Below are 23,245 nucleotides of genomic sequence, written 5' to 3'. Positions count from 1 at the left end.
TGAAACAACCCTTGCCATAAAAGAGAACAACTACCCTCACCAGCAGGGAGAGAACACTTAAAGGGGCACTACAGCGAAAAAATGTAAAATTTAAAATATGTGCAAACATATACAAATAAGAAGTACATTTTTCCAGAGCAAAATGAGTCATAAATTACTTTTCTCCTATGTTGCTGTCACTTACAGTAGGTTGTAGAATTCTGATAGAAGTGACTAGTCCATCTCTTTACAGGGGATTCTCAGGGATATATTTATTTATATTTATTTTTAAAAGCACTTAGTGAATGGCAGTTGCTCTGTCCAACTGCCAAAAAAACTGTGTAGGGAGCAGGGAAGCTGGCCAGCATCATTGTTTAAATCCTTTTTAGGGAATATCTTTATAAAGAATAAAAGCCTTGCTGAGAATCCCCTATGAAGAGATGGACTAGTCCAAAACCTGTCACTTCTGTCAGATTTCTACTACCTACTGTAAGTGACAGCAACATAGGAGAAAAGTAATTTATGGCTCATTTTAATCTGGAAAAAAATGTACTTCTTATTTGTTTATGTTTGCACATATTTTAAATTTTAAAATTTTTCGCCATAGTGCCCCTTTAACTGATTATAATGTTAGCACTCTACATTCAAGCTGTAAGCTAGTCATATGATGTGTTTAAGTATTTTGTATTATTTACATATCTAACTAACATCTTCTTTCTCCTCTTTACACAGCAAAGCAAAATATCACAATGACGCCCAGCACTGTCTTCCAAAACGATACGGCAACCATTGACTGTGAATTTTCCGTATCTGGAAACATTTCCTGGTATGTCAACTCTACAAAAATAACGGAGAGTGAGAAGTACAGCAACAATAGCAGTCAGCAAGGCACAGTATCCAGATATACACTGAAGATTAAGAACCTCCAGGTCAGCGATAATGGTGAGTCTTAGTCAGTTGCAATCACTAGAGATTATGAGACCTTATAGTGGGTTTCTGTATACCCAGCAGGCGATATGGCTGCTTACTAAACTAAGCGTTAATTCACTTAAAGTGGATCCGAGATAAACTTTTACTCATTGCATAATTGTGTTCCTTTCATATATTTTATAGGGCATTCCTCAAGCCAAATACTTTTTTAGTTTTGTTTTAATACTCTAATCAGTGGTGCTCGGATAATTTCCGTGACCACGGAATAGTCGTGATTCACGAGCACTTTTTCACTGTTGGAGTTACGAATCCGAATCCGTGATCGATTCTGGATCACGGAAATCAGCCACGGAAATTCCGTGATTGCAAATATTTGGAATGCGGTTACGGCCGTGATCGTGGTAGAAATCTGTGATTAGGTCGTGATTGGGCGAAAATGGGCAGAATTGACATCCCTGGGCCAATCAGAGGCCCCCAGCCAGGCCCTAGCAACCAATCATAGGAGGAGAGGCTCTACCCTCCCCTCCTGTATATAAAGTGGGGGCTATTTTCAGAGCTCCGTCCTTGCTAGACTCTGTGGCACTGGGAGGATCATCTCCAGGCCATATTGTACATCAGGAAGAGCGGTTTCAGTCCTTACATTGCCCTTATACTGTATCTGATACTTGTATTCAGCTAGCTAGCCAGTGAGTGATTACTTAAGTTAGTTGTAGTCAGTGTAGTTGTCAGTGAGAGAGTGTACTGTACTGGCCTGGTACTGATTGCCGTGCTTAGTGCGGGCAGGCAGGTTCAACTTCACACTGATTCTACTGCTCTATTACTGCATACTTGTTAGCTAGCTAAGCCAGCCAGCCAGTGATCAACTTGAGTTAGTTTCAGTCACTGTCACAGTTGTTCAGTCACTAAGTTTAGTCAGTGACCTTGTAGTCTGCTACACCTACGGATGGGAGCCACGGATGCATGTAATTTTTTGGGCAGCATTATCATGCTGTGGTACCATCAGTGAGGTGCCATGGTCATTATGTGCTGCCGCACTGATCGCTTTAGTGCTCATCCTGCTGCCGCTGATGTTCTATTTCACTACTAAAGTCTGCGTTCCCGCCGCCAGCGGCCACGGACACCTCTGCTTGCCATGTCATTGCTATCGCTGCAAGGAAAAAAAAATATTTACAAAAACCTCTCTGGGTGTTTTTGTGGCGTCGGCCACTAATCCTCCTCCAGTGGTACCATCACCGCCAGGTGCCATTGGGACTCACCTTCACCTCATTGATTGCTTAAAGTGTATTTCCCTGTTTAAAACCACTTTGTAACGATTGGTGTCAGCACACAGAGGATCTCTGATTATTGGTGATCTGCAGTATCACCAGTAATACAGACGCTATACCCGATTATGTGTGATCTGCAGAATCACCAATAATACCAGTATAGCTTAACACACGACACCAGTGTGGTAGAGTGTTTGGTGCAACAGTAAGAAAGGTTATCTCCCGAGGAGCGGGAGATACAGACACTACTGCAGCCAAGGATTCCCTGATGGATTGGGAATCAGATTGTACTGCAGCCAGTGGACTCCTATGGGGTAGAGCCCCCTGACTGAACTGCAAGAAGGACTTCCTGAGGAGCAGGTAGCCCTTGCAGCTACTTGACACCTGGAGGGTTAGTGTCACTAGTAGTACAGTAGGACTGATCACTCGAGGGATGAGTGACAGCCAGAAGGGTCAGACAGGCCAGGTCAGCAACACACGAGCAGATAAGGTACAGAGACAGAAAGCTGATTCGGTAACCGGGTACAGGCAAGGTTGGCAACTGATAGACAGATGGGCGGAGGTACCGAATCAGAAAGCAAGAGAGAGGTCAACAGAGCCAGAGGTCATAACAAATATCAATAAGCACAATCCTAGTCTGAGGTGTGAGGTCCTTGGTCTCGACACCCGGGAACTGATCTAAAGTATAACACAGTAATGACACAGTAATCCTATACTTGGGTGTGAGGTCCTTGATCTCAACACCCTGGAACTGGTCTAAAGTATAACACAGTAATGACACAGTAATCCTATACTTGGGTGTGAGGTCCTTGGTCTCAACACCCTGGAACTGGTCTAAAGTATAACACAGTAAACTTCAAGAGCGGAATCTGGCTAAGTGTGAATTCCCAGTTCCAACTGGTTCTAACACACTGTAGGATCTGACTGAGGTCTGAGTGCTCAAACGTTAGTATTCGCAATGGCCGACAACCGGCGACTGCCAACCAAGTACTATATATATATATACTCACGGCGCTCCGCAGCGCCGTCCCAGCCACTCAGCCAATCAGAAGTCCAGCCGGGATCAGCTGATCTGCCTGATCAGCTGATACCTCTCCTGCTGGCATAAAGGTCCTGTCTTCTGGCGCGCGCGTAGCTCTCCATCTGTGTGCACTAGAAGGCCCAGGCAAACTAGACACATTTTGCTGCGCGGAAACCGCCGGTTTGAACGCGGAGATAGCCGCCCTGCCGCTAGACCGCGCGGCGACATTTCCGCTATTCATTACACACTTATTACCAATTCATAACTGCATTTGAAGTGTTGATTTAACTTTAAAATCCATTTTCTCAAAAACTTAAAGTTCTTTTTGGATTTTTTTATTAAAGTTGTAGCCCCTTATAACCTTTATAATCCATGCAATTTGGGGGATTGTAGCATGTATGTTGTAGCATGCATTTCCGTGATCACGGCCGTGAAGTTCCGTGATTGCCTCATTCACAGACAAAATCCGAGTCGAATTCGTGAGTCCGTCTCAAATCCGGAAATTAATCACGGAATTTCCGGATTTTTTTTCAATCATGGCCGAATAGTCGAATCCTTGATTGGGGGGTAGCTGAGCATCATTGACTCTAATTCCCTATAAACTAAACAAGCCTCGCCCACAGCTTCAGAGTGCCTTGGCACTGTAGCAAGGGCTTATGGGAGCTCAGTCTGGGCAGGAGGAGGAGGAGGTTACTAGCCAGAGATTTCAGAGGCAGAGGGAAGGAGGGAGAAGGAGGGGGGGTTGAGCTGAGGGCTGCAGATGTTTGTCAGCTTGCCTTTGTGTAATGATCACAAACAGAACATGGCTGCCCTCATTGTATCACAGGAATAAATAATCATAAACTGTTGAAGCTGTTTGCAGTTAGATTTGCTGTGCAAACTATCTAAATAGATAAGATATATAGACAAGTTATTTGTCATAGTTAGTTTTTCATCTCAGATCCGCTTTAAGTAAGAGCTAGCAAGAATTTAAAGAGACACTGAAGCGAAAAAAAAAAATATGATATAATGAATTGGTTGTGTACTAAGGAATAATTACTAGAAGATTAGCAGCAAAGAAAATATTCTCATACTTTTATTTTCAGGTATATAGTGTTTTTTCTAACATTGCATTATTCTATAATATGTGCAGATTACACAACACTCAGCATTCAAAATGAGTCTTTCAGAGCAGTCTGTGAAGTAATGACCTCTCCTCTAGCAGAGAAAAAGTAAACAGTTCACTTACAGTTGAGATAATAAAAGTCAGATAACAGCCCTCTCCACGACTAACTTAGTCGGAGAGATTAATGGCTTGTTTGCATAGAGATAACAACTGGAGTTTCTCAACTCTTTCTGTACTGGAAACAATTAGACTGATGTATCTGATCTTAATGTTTTATTTCTTAGCTGTATTTCACATACAAATCATAATATCATAATTTTTTTTCGCTTCAGTGTCTCTTTAATAAAGCAGTACCTTAAAAAAAAAAGCTTTGTGGTGCTCCTCCAGCAAGTGTCACCCTAGGCTTCTATCTTGTGTGCCTCTGCCTAAACACAGACCTGGCTTCAGACCTCCGGACTTCCTATGGCCTTCAGATTAGCTCAGAGATCAGTGAGTAGAGAACTTCTTGGAATGGTTGGTAGTCTTACATAACCAAATGCAATACATAGCATAAGATGTGGTAGTGTAAAGCTGGCCACCACTGGAGAGCAGTGTTTTCTGGAGTCATAATTGATAAATCATGCTTCTCTGTCTGGCAATCTAATGGACGAGTCTGGATGTCCAGAGAACGGTATTTGCTTTACTGCATTGTGCAAAGTGTAAAGTTTGGTGGCGGAGGGGTAACAATTGACCCTGCAAGGAATGCAGCCGCAGGTGGGCCCAGAAGCCATAGGGGGCTCCTTGGGAGGAGAAGTTTATTTTCCCTGGCTTGAGAGACTAACAACTAAGGGCACGGAAAGAAAAAAACGTTCTGCTCTCTGCACAATTGTTCTAAAGACTGCATATGCTCAGCCACTGATAAGGAATCATACCAAGTTTTGCAGACAAAGTTTTATAGACAGTCCCTATTTAGTGTTAAAGTGATTCGTAAGTCAAAAAAAAAATGACTTTCACTCATCTGCAGGGGTGCAGCTAAGGTTTTTGTGGCCCCAAGCGGACTGTAGGAAGTGGCCCTATCCTGCACCGCGGCGAAAATGGGTGTGGCTATCCCACATAAATGGGCGTGGCCATGACATGTGGGTGGAGCTGGAGGGCGGATTGGGGCGGGGCTGTTTGCGGGGAAAATGGATGTGGGGGTGATTGAGGCGCGCGCAGCGCGCCGCGCCGATAGATGGATTTGGCCATGACATTGTGTGGGCGGAGCTTAACCGTAGCACCGCAAATATAGCCAACTATGACCATTAAATAATAAATGCAGCAACAGTTACCCCAGACACCAGAAAATAAAAACGCAATTTGTGCAACATTTCAGCAGAAAACAAACAGAATTTGGGCCACATTTCAGCAGAAATCAAACGCAATTTGGGCCAGATTTCAGCAGAAATCAAACGCAATTTGGGCCACATTTCAGCAGAAATGAAACGCAATTAGGGCCACATTTCAGCAGAAATCAAACGCAATTTGGGCACATTTTCAGCAGAAATCAAACGCAATTTGGGCACATTTTCAGCAGAAATCAAATGCAATTATGGCACATTTTCAGCAGAAATCAAACACAATTTGGGCACATTTTCAGCAGAAATCAAACGCAATTATGGCACATTTTCAGCAGAAATCAAACGCAATTAGGGCCACATTTCAGCAAAAATCAAACGACATTAGGGCACATTTTCAGCAGAAATCAAACGCAATTTGGGCACATTTCAGCAGAAATCAAACACAATTTGGGCACATTTTCAGCAGAAATCAAACGCAATTATGGCACATTTTCAGCAGAAATCAAACGCAATTAGGGCCACATTTCAGCAATAATCAAACGACATTAGGGCACATTTTCAGCAGAAATCAAACGCAATTTGGGCACATTTTCAGCAGAAATCAAACGCAATTAGGGCACATTTTCAGCAGAAATCAAATGCAATTAGGGCACAGTTCAGCAGAAATCAAACACAATTAGGGCACAGTTCAGCAGAAATCAAACACAATTAGGGAACAGTTCAGCAGATATCAAACGCAATTAGGGTACATTTTCAGAGCTGCAAAAAGAAAAGAATTTACTCACCTGGCACTGGCAGTAGTCTTCTCTCCCCGTCTCCTCTCCTGGCCGGCTCCTCAGGCACACAGTTCCCACGGAGCTCCCTCCCTCCTCCAATCTCCCGCGCTGATTGAATTAGGGCTACGGGAAGATGGCCACCCGAAGCCCTGTACTGGAGGTATAGTCTCCAGAGCAGGGCTTCGGCGGCGGCCATCTTCCCGTAGCCCTGCCCTACTCTGCTCTGCCAGCCCCGCGCGGCTGCGGGAAAACAGTGACGTCACGCCAACGTCACTGAGCCGCCGAGGCCCCTACGATCTTGAGGCCCCAAGCGACCGCTTGGTTCGCTTTATGCCTTGCGGCGCCCCTGCTCATCTGGGGCTTCCAATAGCCCCCTGCAGCTGTCCGGTGCCCTCGCCGTGTCCCTCTGATCCTCCTGTCCCTGCCGGCAGCCACTTCCAGTTTCGCCGTCAGGAGCCGACAGGCTGGGAACGCGAGTGATTCTTCACGTTCCCAGCCACAATTGCACCCTCTATGCTGCTATATGCTATAGCAGCATAGAGGGTGCAATTGTGGCTGGGAACGCGAAGAATCACTCGCGTTCCCAGCCTGTTGGCTCCTGATGGCGAAACCGGAAGTGGCTGCCAGCGGGGACACGAGGATCAGAGTGACACGGCGAGGGCACCGGACAGCTGCAGGGGGCTATTGGAAACCCCAGGTGAGTAAAAGTGATTTTTTTTTTACTTAAGGATCACTTTAAGTAGGATCTTGTGTACCATGCCCTGCCCGTAGCCTCTTCACCCTCGTCACAGTTGTTGTGTACTGTAATGATGCTGGAGAAGTCTGCAGAGCCAGTTCTGTTCCATCAGAGATGGACAGAGTGAGTGTAATAAGCTTGTGCTTGGAACACACTCATCTGGCCCCTCTCTCTCCCTTATACAGTTCCCTGGTGTCTAATGGCTCCTCCCCCTCCTATACAGTTCCATTGGTGTCTAGTGGCCCCTATCTCTCATTCAGTTTCCTAGTGTCTAGTTGCCCCCTTCCTCTGCAATACAATTCCCTGGTGTCTCGTGCCCCCTCCCTTCCCTATACAGCTCCCTGGTGTCTAGTGGCCCCTCTTTCTCCCTTATACAGTTCTCTGGTGTCTAATAGCCCTCCTACCTCCCCAATACTGGTCTCTAGTGGCCCCTTACTCTCCCTTATACAGTTCCCTGGTAAGTTGGTAATTTACCTCATTAGTAGTCAGTAATTTTAGTTTTCCATGTGGTAACAGCCTTGTTTGGTGTTTGGTTAAATCAGTTGTGTTCTGCATTGCTGTGTGTGGTAATACTATGTAAATTGAGCCGTATGCCTCTTGCTGTGTCTATGTCCTGCAGGGCCCAGAACCAGTCATAAACTTTGCTGTAACCGTGGTTATTCTCTTTTTGGTGGAGCCTGACCTGTTGTAACTTTATCTTTCTTTAGGAAATTATACCTGCTCTCTAAACTACAATGGAAATTCACAAACACTTAGCAAGGTCATCAGCATTAAGACATTGCAGATCAACCCGTCAGACATCAAAGATACCTTCTGTGATGGTCCTGCATTTAACCTGTCCTGCTGTAGTGATGATATTGCTAAGTTTAATGTGACCTGGACTGTGGTTGCAGGTGCAGGTGAGTTCTTCTCATTACTATTATTTTTTGACCACTTGAGAACTTGGTGTCTCTGGCCCCTTAAGGGACACAGACTTTTTTGACTAAAGATCGAGCAGTGATCACTGTGATTGGCTCACAGTGATCATAGGGTCAGAAGCCAACAAAATCGGCTCCTGACTGGCCCACGGAGCTCTGCTGTCAAAATGACAGCAGAGCAAGCAGCCTGCAGTGATGAGAGAGTGGCCGAAAGGTGGGAGCAACGAGATTGCACTTTGTGACTAGCTGAAATCTACAGCGCTAGGTGATCAAATCGGTATCTGCAGCATCACCACAGTGTACAAATATATTCTCAGGCAGTGACCATCACCAAAAGGCATAAACATCAACAGGTCACTATCCGTCCATAAAAGCATAAAGTTTAATCACTTCACCACTGAGGGGTTTTACCCCTGAAACACCAGAGCAATTTTCACCTTTCAGAGCTCCTTCCATTCATTCATCTATAACTTTATTATTACTTATCGCAATGAAATGAACTATATCTTGTTTTTTTTCGCCACCAATTAGGCTTTCTTTAGGTGGGACATTATGCCAAGAATTATTTTATTCTAAATGTGTTTTAATGGGAAAATAGGAAAAAATGTGGGAAAAAAATCATTATTTTTCAGTTTTTGGCCATTCTAGTTTTTAAATAATGCATGCTACTTTAATTAAAACCCATAAAATGTATTTGCCCATTTGTCCCGGCTATAAAACCGTTTAAATTATGTCCCTATCACAATGTTTGGCGCCAATATTTTATTTGGAAATAAAGGTGCATTTTTTTCAGTTTTGCATCCATTCCTAATTACAAGCCCATAGTTTATAAAGTAACAGTGTTATACCCTCTTGACATAAATATTTAAAAAGTTCAGTCCCTAAGGTAACTATTTTTTTTTTTTTATTGTATTTGTTTTTTTTTTTTAATTACAAAAAAAATAAAAATTGGGGAGTGTGGAAGGTAATGAGTTAATTTAATGTATAAAGCGAATGTATTTGTATATGTTAAATGCTTTAGGGTGTAGTTTTACTATTTGGCCACAAGATGGCCACAGTGAGTTTTTGTTCATGCGACCTGTAAGCGTCCGGAAGGAAGCACTATGAGGCTGGGAAAATCACAATGATCGCGCTGTTTCTCATAGAAGCAGCAGATCATTGCGGGGGCTTAGATCAACGAATGGGAATGGATTTTCCCGTTCATTGATCTCCGGGCGAGCGGGCGGCAGTGTGCACGAGCGGCGGGAGCACGCGCATGAGCAGCGGGAGCGTGGACATCGGTGGTAACGCGGGAGGTACGGATTTCTCTGTCCCTTGGTTTTATAAGGATGGAAAAAGGGACGGAGAAATCCGTACCGCGGGGGGTAAAGTGGTTAATCAAGTTCCATATACAATAACTTACTCCCAGGGTCCTTTTGACAGGGACCCTTAGTAAATACAAGCGTATAGTGTATACCAATACACATAAAATCCACACGATATCTGCCAATTTGCCCAATCTCCAGTTCCTCGAACTATTATGGATGGATGGTGACCTGTTGATGTTTATGCCTTTTGGTGATGGTCACTGCCTGAGAATATATTTGTGCACTGTGGTGATGCTGCAGATACCGATTTGATCACCTAGCGCTGTGGATATATACTTGGAATTCTTGATACCTATTGTGGATATGGTTGTCCTGAGCAGCTGGTGAAATATATACAGAGGAGATTTGAAGTTGGATCAGCGCCTGTATTTTACCCCAAACATAGCTGAAATCTACGCCCTGGCAGGAATAACAGCACCCAAACAGGGCGTAGATTTATATTTGTCAGTGGTCTGGAACTCCACCAAATACTTCTCATTTTTGTCTCTAGCCAGTAGTATAGATTCCTCTGCTTGATTAATCTTTTCTATTTGTATAAACCACTCCCTGATAGAGGGGGAGTCTATACACCTCCACTGATAGGCAATAAGGCTTTTAGCCGCATTTAACATGAATGGGATCATCATATCTCTGTATTTATTTTAGTCGAGAATGGTACGAGATGAAAGGTTAACAGTCCAAGGGTCGCATGATAACACCATATCTGCAATTTTTAAAATTACATTTTTAACACCCTATGAGAGAATGATTTAATCACTGGACACTCCCAGAATCGTATGTTGGGACAACACATTTGTCATCCCTCGGCCAACTGTGGAGGAGATTGGGGCATAGGAACTGATACAAGGCATTGGATTCAACGCAATAGAGAATTCCTCAATGCTGCAACCCAATTGTTTGTAACACCAGGGACTCAACCAGCCACCACCCGCATCCACCAAGGGTGTAACTTCAATGTAGTAACAGAAAGACTGGGACTGCACCTGGATTTAGGCCAATTGGCCAATTTATTTCAAGTAACACAGTGTAAAGCACAACGTTTCGACCAGTGTGGTCTTTATCAAGTGCACTTGATAAAGACCACACTGGTTGAAACAGTGTGCATTGCACTGTGTTACTTGAAATAAATTGGCCATTCGGCCTAAATTCAGGTGGAGACCCAGTCTTTCTGTTACTACATAAGGGGTTGGAGGCCTCAGCAGGCCTCACACTAATCTATAAAAAAATATCTAAATGTGTCTGGGCCCTGCAAGGTTCTTGAAATGTAAACCGAGCCGAGCCGTGAACTCATATGCCAATCCTGTGATTTTGTTTTATCTCCCTAGGAATTGCAGGTCGTGAAACAAGCAATACAGCATGCAGCATATACACCCTGAACCCCAGTAACTTAACCTCTTGTTCAAGCGTCACAAACGTCACATATGCGTGTAAGTTTCAGCGAGATGAAGGTGCCTCATCTTCAAAGCAAATACAAGTGAGATACATCAAAAAAGGTAAGTTTTGAATATAAATTTTGATCTGGGTACAGGAATGTTGCTAGGACCATAAAAAATCAGGAGGACCATAAAAAATGGGAGCCATTGAAGGGCAGGGTGATGTGAAAGGTGGGTTTGGCCATACCTCTCAACTTTTTGAAAAAAGAAAGAGGGACACTTAAGCCACACCCTTCCATGCCCCTAATCACACACACCTATAGCCATGCATACCATAAAGATTTCATTAGAAAAATATGTTGTTTTATAATTCAAACCACACTGGTCCTTTCTCTCCTGGTTCATTATATGTCAATGGGTGGCATTGCAGAAAGTGACACGGCGGTGGAACGCAAGGAAGTGTATAATTGCGTCTCAGCTCTCCATGACACAATTAAATTCTGCACTAATAGATGGAGGGGAGAGCGGATGGGGAGCCCCTGGTGAGGGGGGGTCCCCTCCCTGCCTGCCGCAGTCCCCGCTGCTACCCCTTTCTTGGCTAACTATACTGGGGGCAATGATACTATCTATACCTGGGGGGGGGGGGGGGACATTCTCACAAGTTTGCCTCAGGCGGCAAAATGTCTAGAACTGGCCCTGGGTGCCCCCAAGTGAAGGAAGAGCTAGTCAGTGGGATGCTGAGACCAGGGTGAGTAACCTCTTATAAATGAATGAGTAAATACACCCCACTCGGGACGCTGCATAGGTAAGGAGGGAGGCACTTGGGAACGGGGAATGAGCCGCCTCTCCATCATGAGGCGTCTGTAGGCACGTGCCTAAAGTGCCTTATGGTAAATCCAGTCCTGCTCCTAAGGAAACAGACAAATACAGTACTTTGCAAAAGTTTTTGTCAGGTGGTGGAAACTCCTGTCAGGTAAGAATTTTTTCACAATTATGAATGTTAACAGTTTATTCTTACCAAATTACAAAATGCAAAGTGAGAAGAAAAATCTAAATCAAACCAATATTTGGCACTTAACTATGCTAAAGTTGACAAGCGCAGGAAACTGAAAAAGGGCAAGTCAATGCAATGTTTCGAGAGGAGCCTCCTCTCTTTATCAAGTCGACAAGCACTCTGAATCAATACACTCTCAGTCAGCCTTAAATAATGGTTGCTCCACGAGGGAGCCAATCAGAATGGCCTGGGCGGCCTGTTGCCGATCAATCAAGATGGGTTCCTAAATCTAGACACTCCCACTCAAAGGAGGACCTGATGAGGAACCACAACTATTTTTATGCACCAATCACCTTGCAAAGGAAGGAATAGATGCTTGATGTATGTTATTTGGTCTGGACACCTGGGGCCTACTTGTTGTTGCTGGATCTATTTTTGTTCTTTGTTTTTCCTTTTTTTCCATTCCCAACTGGCCGCCATATGCATGTGGCCACTAGTCGGGAAGGGATGGTGTTTTTCATATTGTTTTTCTAAGTGTTCTTGTCCGCCCAGACTGGCCACCGTCTTGGGCGGACGCCAGTCTGGGAGGGAGAGCAATTATTGTTTTGTTATTATTTTGGTGCTCGCTGTCTGGCTGCCATCTTGGGCGGCCGCCAGACAGCGGCACAAGATTGTTGCATTTTTCTTGTTTTTTTCTGATTCAATATTGTTTGATTAATATATCAAACTTTAGGAGGAAGATAAGGACGCGTATACTCCAAGCAACCACAAAAAAACATATATAATGTTAAAATATCATAATTTTATTGAGTAGAAAATCAAATTAGAAAACACAATCTAATCCACAACACACATCCACCCACCACATATCAAGCCACCTCCACAACACACATCCACTCACTCCACGCAGACATAGCAAACCCAGACTAAAGATCCCAAACAGCTTCAAATCTCAGATAAAAAAAAAAAAAAAAAATTGCACCAAAACAGGAGAACGAGAACAACAACATCAGAAATCCCATCATGCTTTGCAAAGCATCAAGGGAAAAATGCCTGGGCAGTTTTCTTCTGTGCAGCAAAAAATGAGGCTTAGGTAAAAAAAAACAAAGTTCTGATGCTGTGAAACTGTTAAAGAAACACCAAGCTTTTTCAGCGCTGCTGAGTAGATTTTTAGTCCGGAGGTTCACTTTAATCACTACCTATATTTGACGACCAGTTCCGTCACAGGCATGCATCTGCAGCACCATCACCGCATTCCTCAAGGGTGTTATAATTTACGTTTTATATGTAGGCCTCAGTTGCCTGAACTGAAGTTAGGTAAAAGGCTTGGTTTGCAGAGTCTACCTTTAAAGGGAAGGTTCAGGGACTAGCTAAAAAAAATAAAAATCCATTTCCACTTACCTGGGGCTTCCTCCAGCCCATGGCAGGCAGGAGGTGCCCTCGGCGCCGCTCCGCAGGCTCCCGGTGGTCTCCGGTGGCCGACCCGACCTGGCCAGGCCGGCGGCCAGGTCGGGCCTCTTCTGCGCTCCATGGTGCGTTCCACGCCGGCGCGCTGACGTCATCGGACGTCCTCCGGGTTGTACTGCGCAGGCTCAGAACTACTGAGCCTGCGCAGTACAGCCCGGAGGACGTCCGATGACGTCAGCGCGCCGGCGTGGAACGCACCATGGAGCGCAGAAGAGGCCCGACCTGGCCGCCGGCCTGGCCAGGTTGGGTCGGCCACCGGAGACCACCGGGAGCCTGCGGAGCGGCGCCGAGGGCACCTCCTGCCTGCCACGGGCTGGAGGAAGCCCCAGGTAAGTGGAAATGGATTTTTATTTTTTTTAGCTAGTCCCTGAACCTTCCCTTTAAGCAGAGTTTCTCGCAGAAGACATGATGCAGTCAGTTACCAGGAATATGTTCCTTGTGGAAGGCCAGTGGCCTAAATTGCCCCAGACCGTTAGTCGACAGAAAGGTAAACAGAGTGTAACGATTGTGGAACTTTCTCCGTGATCAGCGCACAACGCGTGCGCTGATACGGCGGAAATCCTCCACAAGCGTATAATTGCAGGCACCCAGCAAAAGGTGCTACGCACCCGTAGAGGGAAATTCCTGTCGGCAGATGGCGCTGGGGAGTGCAGACGAACCAATCGTCTGTACCTCCACAAATGCCAGACAGGAATTGTACGAAGCGCAGAACGCAATCGCAAGAGAGGCGATTGCGAATAAGAACGAGCAAAGGGACAGGTTGTATGTGTGTGCGCCAACCTAGTCGCCACCCCGCGACAGTGCACACACAACAGCAGATATGAAATAGGAACGCAATCGCGAGAGGTGCGATCGCCAGACGTGACACAAGGCAGATCAGAACAGAATACGAGGTTAGCAAAGGCACAGCAAATAATACAATGAGGAGATACGGAAAATAACAAACGCTAACTGAACGCGAACACCGTACTCATTCGCAACAGTGCACGCGTTCATGCGCAGTCTCCACGTGATAAGCACAATAGAGACAAGCACGCCTAACTAACCATCGACAGACAAACATGTAACAGAGGACGCGAGCGCTTGCTTAACGGTTACCTCACCGAGCCTCCAGCAAGCGTTCGTAGCAGACAAGACAGACACACGAAAACAGGGACAAGCGAGAGATAGGATCCACAGCACTAGCGAAAGTGGCTAGCGCGATCCAGGAAGACAGAACAGAAGGATCCACAGCACTAGCGCTAGGCGAGTGCGATCCAGGCAGACAGAGTAGCAGAACAGAAGGATCCACAGCACTAGTGAAAGTGGCTAGCGCGATCCAGGTACAGAGTAGCAGAACAGAAGGATCCACAGCACTAGCGGAAAGTGGCCAGCGCGATCCAAGGAGACAGAACAGAAGGATCCACAGCGCTAGCGCAAGATGCTAGTGCGATCCAAGTGAGACAGATCAGAAGAGATAGCTGGTAGCAACCGCTGCACCAGCTATACTCCAAGAACAGAGATCAGAACCATTTCCTGTCGACCACCGCTGGGACAGGACAATAGCAACAGAACAAACAAACAGATAAGCAATCCTAACTGCACTAAGGAAACCTGCCTAGTGCAGTTTTCCAGGAATTACTCTAAGCTGATCTTCAAACAGAGAGTAAGGCTGACACCCCTCCAGGAGTGTTACACAGGACTAAATCCTTATGATCAGCCAAGCATTGTGGGAAACAGATAGTACTTATAGAGCAAGCCCACAATGGATGTGGCTAGGCAATTTGCATGATAAACGTATGCAAATTCCTCTGCAGCAAGCTGCAGAACTGACAAAAGGTCTCTCTTAAAGAGACCTGCAGAATGCAGACCTGAACAGTGGTCAAAAAGCTGCCTGTCTGCACAGGCAGCTGAGCAGATTCTCACACATAGCCAATATTTACCAAACATTGCATTCCTTGTAACTGGGTTAGAAAGCAACCAGAATATTAATTAATTAGGTGTGTGTCATGACACCACGAGGGGTCTGAGCCAATTGTAGGCTTGGGGGGATGGCTCAGATGATGTCACATTTAACTCTTCCCTGGTCAGTATTGAACCCGCAGCCGGCTTACAGAGGGGCACTTCTCTTTGCTGGCTTTCAACCGTTTTACTCTTATTTATATCTTGTCATCTTATATAACTGTATGCTGTATATACGTAGTATAGATGTAACGTAGGATAGACATAAGAGGAAACCTGATTCCATGCAAGGGAATCAAGAAGCTGTAACGTAAAAGACTTACTACAGAACAATCTGCTTTGCTAAGATGTAACAAACTGTACTATACAGTGGCTTGCAAAAGTATTTGGCCCCTTGAAGTTTTCCACATTTTGTCACATTACTGCCACAAACATGAATCAATTTTATTGGAATTTCACATGAAAGACCAATACAAAGTGCTGTACACGTAAAAAGTGGAATGAAAATCATATGTAATTCCAAACATTTTTTACAAATAAATAAATGCAAAGTGGGTGTGCATAATTATTCAGCCCCTTTTGGTCTGAGTGCAGTCAGTTGCCCATAGACATTTCCTGATGAGTGCTAATGACTAAATAGAGTGCATCTGTGTGTAATCTAATGTCAGTACAAATACAGCTGCTCTGTGACGGCCTCAGAGGTTGTCTAACAGAATATTGGGAGCAACAACACCATGAAGTCCAATGAACACACCAGAGAGGTCAGGGATAAGGTTATTGAGAAATTTAAAGCAGGCTTAGGCTACAAAAAGATGTTCAAAGCCTTGAACATCCCACGGAGCACAGTTCCAGCGATCATTCAGAAATGGAAGGAGTATGGCACAACTGTAAACCTACCAAGACAAGGCCGTCCACCTAAACTCATAGGCCGAACAAGGAGAGCGCTGATCAGAAATGCAGTCAAGAGGCCCATGGTGACTCTGGATGAGCTGCAGAGATCTACAGTTTAGGTGGGGGAATCTGTCCCTAGGAAAACTATTAGTCGTGCACTGCACAAAGTTGGCCTTTATGGAAGAGTGGCAAGAAGAAAGCCATTGTTAACAAAAAAGCATAAGAAGTCCCGTTTGCAGTTTGCTACAAGCCATGTGGGGGACACCGCAAACATGTGGAAGAAGGTGCTCTGGTCAGATGAGACCAAAATGGTACTTTTTGGCCAAAATGCAAAACGCTATGTGTGTGGGGTAAACTAACACTGCACATCACTCTGAACACACCATCCCCACTATCAAATATAGGTGGCAGCATCATGCTCTGGGGGTGCTTCTCTACAGCAGGGGCAGGGAAGCTGGTCAGAGATGATGGGAAGATGGATGGAGCCAATTACAGGGCAATCTTGGAAAAAAACCTCTTGGAGTCTGCAAAAGACTTGAGACTGGGGTAGAGGTTCACCTTCCAGCAGGACAACGACCCTAAACATAAAGTCAGGGCAACAATGGAATGGTTTAATACAAAACATATCCATGTGTTAGAATGGCCTAGCCAAAGTCCAGATCTAGATCCAATCGAGAATCTGTGGCAAGATCTGAAAACTGCTGTTCACAAACGCTGTTCATCTAATCTGACTGAGCTGGAGCTGTTTTGCAAAGAAGAATGGGCAAGGATTTCAGTCTCTAGATGTGCAAAGCTGGTAGAGACATATCCTAAAAGACTGGCAGCTGTAATTGCAGCAAAAGGTGGTTCTACAAAGTATTTACTCAGGGGGGCTGAATAATTACGCACACCCCACTTTGCAGTTTTTTGTAAAAAAAAAAATGTTTGGAATCATGTATGATTTTCCTTCCACTTCTCACGTGTACACCACTTGGTATTGGTCTTTCATGTGGAATTCCAGTAAAATTGATTCATGTTTGTGGCAGTAATTTGACAAAATGTGGAAAACTTCAGGGGGGCTGAATACTTTTGCAAGCCACTGTATATCTGTTGACTGAATAAACTCCTAAACTCTGAGGACACCTGAGAAGTTCTATTGCTAATGCTGTTGCTGTGATGAGAGTTGTGTTTGCAGCTCTTGTTAATGAGTTGCTGGTGCCGGAATAAAGGTGTAGTGTTGTTGCCAGTAGCAACCAATGTATAGTTTCTTACAAAGGGCTTCAGCTCCACTCACTTAGTGATTCTAATTATAGGTCCTCCAATTGAGGTATAATAGAAAATCAGGCAGAAGATATTTTGTTAGTTCCAGCAAGATACGGGAAGCTTAATCTCCACAGCAGCATTCGCCAAGCAGAAGCACAGAAACGAATAAACATCAAAGTCTTTGAAATCCTCACAGTTCAATGTTAGAGTGTTTAGAGGGCATCAAGCGCATGCATGTATAGTGCGCAGCCAGTGAGGAATAACGTAAGCAGAACAACAGGAAGTAGCAGCAGGGCAGCGCGGTGGTGTAGTGGCCTTGCAGTGCTGGGTTCCCAGATCAAATCCCATCCAGGTCAACATCTGGAAGAAGTTTGTATGTTCTCCCCATGTCTGTGTGGGTTTTCTCCGGGCACTCCGATTTCCTCCCACATCCCAAAAACTCAGATAAGTTAATTGGCTTCCCCCTAAATTGGCCCTACACTACACGATACACACATAGACATAGGACTATGGTAGGGACTAGATTGTGAGCCCCTCTGAGGGACAGTTAGTGACAAGACAATATACCGGTACTCTGTACAGGGCTGTGTAATATGTCGGTGCCAGGGCCGGATTTACCATAAGGCACTGTAGGCAGGTGCCTACAGGCACCTGATGATGGAAAGGCGGCACACTCCCCTCCCCGAGTGCCTCCCTCTATCCTTCCCTATGCAGAGACCTGCTTAGAGTGTACATTAGAGGTTACTCACTCTTCTCTCTAATTTTCACTGACCAGATATCCCTTCAGTTGAGGGCACCTCTAGCTACCCAATACTTAGGGGCACCTATGGCTACCTAACATAATAATAAAGGGAACATGTAGCTGCTTATGAGAGGCAAGGGACATAAGGGAGAAGTGACAGCTGGGACAGCCAGCACATTTGGTTCGGCGGGGGTTTGTAGGTTCATGGAGGGCAAAGTCTAAGGTGCCAGGACATCTGTGCCTATAGGCTCCAGTGATGTAAATCCAGGCCTGGTCGGCGCTATATAAATACTTAAATAAATAAGGGCAAAGCACATTTCATGTCAAATCAATTGTATAGCATTGCTGATTGGATGAAACTTCACAGCATTATGGAAGTGGACACTGTATGTCTCCATGAAAAGGTGAATAATGGCTGAAAGCAGATGCAACATATAAATGGCAGTTCAAAAGTACATTAGCAAAGGAACATACAGTACCAATACTCTGGTGTTAAGCTTCCTAGCTGTGCTGCAATGTCCATATCCGTGCTACAGGGCCGGTTCAAGTAACAATTGGGCCCTAGGGCAAAATTAGCCTGGGGGCCCCCCCAACAGCCACCCCCCGACCAAAAAGTGTCATTAGAGGCCCTTTGTTGCAGCCAAACTTCCCTCCTGGGCCCCTGAGCTGGCTGCTGACCCTCCCCCAATCACCTCCCAACTTAACAGACTCTGCAGAGACCCTGGGGAGCAACAGTTAACATGGGGAGGGACAACTTGGGGGCCCCTACAGGCTCTGGGGCCCTGGGGCAGTTGCCTATTTTTTTCTATGGTAGCTCCGGCCCTGCCGTGCTCTTGTGTAGTCCAACTTCCACCAACTTTAAATGTCTCACCCTTGGGAAAGCTGCGTCCTGAGCAAGGTGAAGAACTGCAATGACTGGTGAAGGAGAGGGGGTGGATGTCCACCACGGGGATCACACACACCGCCTAATACCACCATGCTGAGCCCATTGTTTGATTAATATCTACTCTATTGAGCTGAGGGATGGGGCATGTCCACTGTCATTTTGCGTACCGGTTTAGGCAATTACATTGGAATGTCTGTATTTATGATGATTAACGATTCCGGGTTTTTATGCGTATATTTTACGCCTTATTGTCCGCATGCATATTTTTTTATTGCGCATTTACGCATACGTCATGCGTCTCACGCTTTTTGATTTAGGACACACCCTTCCCTTATTGGTCGGTGCTCCGGTGGCCTTTGCAAGGCGATTGGAGCATAAAAATAGATGTAGTTCCCCATCGGGTCTTTCTTTGAGTGGGAGTGTCTATATTTAGGAACCCAGCTTAATTCTGATTGGCTCTTTTGTGGAACAACCACTATTTAAGGCTGACTGAGATTGTACTGATTTAGTGGGCTTTTTGGCTTGATAAAGAGAGGAGGCTCCTCTCAAAACGTTGCATTGACTTGCCCTTTTTTTGATGATGCCTTAATAATGAAAGCTTGAATACTTTTGAAGACGGTGCTGGGTCCCTTCTTTTAGCACTTTCATTTGCCGTTCCTGGAGGCAGAGGGACAACGACTGGAGCACTTGGATGGTTGGGTGCTGCCTGCCTACTACTGTCTTTTCATTACCATAGCAACATGCACGTTAACCCTGTAGCTTACATGGTGCTAATGTGTTAAAGGCTGGTGCTTTGCCTGCACTAGTAATAGTAAAATTGCTGTGCAGTCCCTGTGCCTACAAAAGCAAGGTTTCTCCCAGGCAAAGATTTCCAAGGTTTCAGGATAAGCTGTTCAAGCTCTTTTGAAGAAGCAAAAAATAAATGGGTAGCATTGAGAACATAAGATGCAGTGGAAGCCCCTCCCCCAGTCATTATTTCACCGAAAGGCATCAAAATGTGTGTTGAAGGACCACTATCACGAAAAAAGTAGGCAGTTAAAATCTGCCAGAACTGACAGGTTTTGGGTAAGTCCATCTCCTCATGCAGGATCCTAAGGGTTTTCTTTGTTTTCAACAGCATTTCCTGAACAGCAGTTGCAAAGCCTAATGGACAAAATCGTGTGATTGGGAAGGCTGGCTGGCATCTTACTATTTTGACAGTTAAACTGCTGTTCAGGAAATGCTGTTGAAAACAAAGAAAACCCTGAGAATCCCCTATGAGGAGATGGGCTGGCCCAAAACCTGTCGGTTCTGTCAGATTTTAACTGCCTACTTTTTTGTGAAAGTGGTCATTGAGGAGACCATCTCTAGTGGTGAATAAAAAGACTGTTTACTTAAATTTTTAAAAATAACATACAACAATGCTGCGCCACCCCACTTTTAGTCCACAAGTCTCTATTATACTAAAGTGCGCTGTGTCCAGTCCTCTTGAAATACTCTGCATACAAAATGATCCACTGCGCGCTTATACCTAAAACGAAGTCCTAAAATAGTGTAATACTGTTTCAAGCATACATTCAATGCTACTCTCTAATCGTGCTCGTGCCACACAATGTGTCCAATCGTGACCCCACCACCTCTAATATCAGAGCGGCTCACCAGATTGAAGCCACCTAAGCACAGGTGGGAGTCTCGCTTAATATGTGGTGCACTAGGAACATCAGCATTCCACATCCAATGATCAGGTAAAAAGGCCTTCTTTTATTCTTAGATAAAACATAAAATAAAACTCATTGCGCAGTATTCAAATACTAATTAAAACAATCCTGCGCCTCTCGCGCCTGTATCACACTCACAAGATCCACATGAAGAGATCAGCTTATCACAGCGGCTGGGCTTAGGGCTCCGTGCGTCTCCTTCCACTGGACCGTTCGCGGCGTCCCGCTATGTCCCGCTCCACGCACTCCTACAGCACTTCCGCGTTGTGCGTCAGGCGTACTGGCTCCGCCCTACGCGTTTCGTCACAATGACTCATCAGGGGCTGACGTTGCCAGTACGCCAGTCACACTTGTAGTCCTCCCCTCTGACATCACCCGCCCTCCTCGCTTTCCGCCCATCCCCTCCCAGTCTAGCCGCTGTCATAGGCCATTACAATACATTACGATCATCATTCCAACTAGCCTAATACAGGACCCACTCCTAGTCTATCTCCCACCCTCCCCACATCATTCCTCCATTGATATCGCTCTCCCTTTACCCAACTCCATCCTTAACACAGGCTGCTACAAAACATTATAATGGCATTCTGACTAAACTAATACAGGACCCACTCCTAATCTATCCAACAACCCCTTCCCCCTCAATTGGCATACACATTGATACATTTCTTATTACATCCATCACCATAGTAACTTCTAACTCAGACCGAATGGTCTGCCATCTACTGGTATATATCTGTATCATTCTATCCCTTTTGCCACTTACCACTCCAAATCTACTCACTTCAAAGCTATATGCCTACTATGCACACTCCCCATTATTCAGACCCCATTCTACCTCCCACTAACCTTTTAATCTCAATCATTACTAATAAAGCAGTTGAGGTCAAACTCTATATTTAACCCTGTTGGGGCAAATGAGTTGAGATGGTAAATCCGCGTACGTACAAAAAGGGCGCCTGGACAAAAAGGGCGCGGGGTGTAAACTCTAAATAATAATTAATCATTAATAGGGTTTATAAAAATAGTGTGCTATATTTCGTTTACAAATAAAGTTTAACAAAATTATAAATCATTAAATAATGTTTATAAAATCGGAAATTGTGAAAACGTTAATCTTCCCTATTTGTAAAGTTAAACTTATAATTACGTTTATTAAAAAAAACAATAATATATGTTTAATTGTTATAATTGTATATTATTGTGAATAACCTTCATTTATGTTTTGTTCTTATAATAAAATCTGAAAATATTCTTTATAACGATGATATAAATATAAGTACGTTCGTAATAAGTGTTGTAAAACATTAGTAATTATTACTAACATTTTACTAAAACTATACCTAAGCCTACTCTTACACAGAACCCTCCCTGTACCTATCCCTAACCCCTAGACCCCCCTGTTGGTGCCTAAACCTAAGACCCCCCTGTTGGTGCCTAAACCTAAGACCCCCCTGTTGGTGCCTAAACCTAAGACCCCCCTGGTGGTGCCTAAACCTAAGACCCCCCTGTTGGTGCCTAAACCTAAGACCCCCCTGGTGGTGCCTAAACCTAAGACCCCCCTGTTGGTGCCTAAACCTAAGACCCCCCTGTTGGTGCCTAAACCTAAGACCCCCCTGTTGGTGACTAAACCTAAGACCCCCCTGTTGGTGCCTAAACCTAAGACCCCCCCTGTTGGTGCCTAAGTAACCCTCCCTGTACCTACCCCTAACCCCTAGACCCCCTGTTGGTGCCTAAACCTAAGACCCCCCTGTTGGTGCCTAAACCTAAGACCCCCCTGTTGGTGCCTAAACCTAAGACCCCCCTGTTGGTGCCTAAACCTAAGACCCCCCTGTTGGTGCCTAAACCTAAGACCCCCCTGTTGGTGCCTAAACCTAAGACCCCCCTGTTGGTGCCTAAACCTAAGACCCCCCCTGTTGGTGCCTAAGTAACCCTCCCTGTACCTACCCCTAACCCCTAGACCCCCCTGTTGGTGCCTAAACCTAAGACCCCCCTGTTGGTGCCTAAACCTAAGACCCCCCTGGTGGTGCCTAAACCTAAGACCCCCCTGGTGGTGCCTAAACCTAAGACCCCCCTGGTGGTGCCTAAACCTAAGACCCCCCTGTTGGTGCCTAAACCTAAGACCCCCCTGTTGGTGCCTAAACCTAAGACCCCCCTGTTGGTGCCTAAACCTAAGACCCCCCTGTTGGTGCCTAAACCTAAGACCCCCCTGTTGGTGCCTAAACCTAAGACCCCCCTGTTGGTGCCTAAACCTAAGACCCCCCTTTATTATGTGGATAATAATGTTTTACTAATTATGGATGCAAAAAATATTTTGCAATTTACGTAACGTACTGATCGCTTTATTTTGTGAATAATAATGTTTTTTATTATGTGGATAATAATGTTTTACAAATTGTGACTCCAAAACATATATACTATATTTACATTACGTACTGATCGCTTTATTTTGTGAATAATGTTTTAAAAACAGTAAGGGATAAAACTTTAAATAATGTTTTAATTATTTAAATAAGATAAATACATTTAGTATTTTCATAAACGTTATTCGGCACGGGTGCATTTTATAAACGTAAATCAACACAAGCTCAGTTATAAAT

General features: G+C 44.8%; 1 protein-coding gene and 1 long non-coding RNA gene across 10 annotated transcripts in view; one reads left to right on the top strand and one right to left on the bottom strand.

Moving 5' to 3' along the window:
• Window positions 1-258, bottom strand: part of LOC137570380 (uncharacterized) — a 34,802-nt gene extending 34,544 nt beyond the window's left edge. The window contains exon 1 of the long non-coding RNA XR_011031010.1: window positions 185-258. This is a non-coding gene — a long non-coding RNA (uncharacterized lncRNA). The remainder of the gene's footprint in view (window positions 1-184) is intronic.
• LOC137570379 (adhesion G protein-coupled receptor F5-like) overlaps window positions 1-23,245 on the top strand; it is a 271,619-nt gene that overhangs the window by 132,949 nt on the left and 115,425 nt on the right. For 7 of the 9 annotated variants that reach the window (XM_068279056.1, XM_068279064.1, XM_068279055.1 and 4 more), the window contains 3 exons: window positions 712-921; window positions 7,836-8,027; window positions 10,738-10,905. In XM_068279056.1, coding sequence (XP_068135157.1) covers window positions 712-921; window positions 7,836-8,027; window positions 10,738-10,905 — 570 coding nt within the window. Of the gene's footprint in view, window positions 1-299; window positions 469-711; window positions 922-7,835; window positions 8,028-10,737; window positions 10,906-23,245 lie in introns of those variants that run through there. The other 2 variants (XM_068279062.1, XM_068279057.1) reach the window with 2 other exon arrangements.

This window comes from Hyperolius riggenbachi, chromosome 4 (genome assembly GCF_040937935.1).
Source record: "Hyperolius riggenbachi isolate aHypRig1 chromosome 4, aHypRig1.pri, whole genome shotgun sequence".
In the NCBI taxonomy this organism is placed as follows: domain Eukaryota; kingdom Metazoa; phylum Chordata; class Amphibia; order Anura; family Hyperoliidae; genus Hyperolius; species Hyperolius riggenbachi.
Note: the sequence above shows the minus strand (reverse complement) of the source record. Positions and strands in the feature narration are given on the sequence as shown.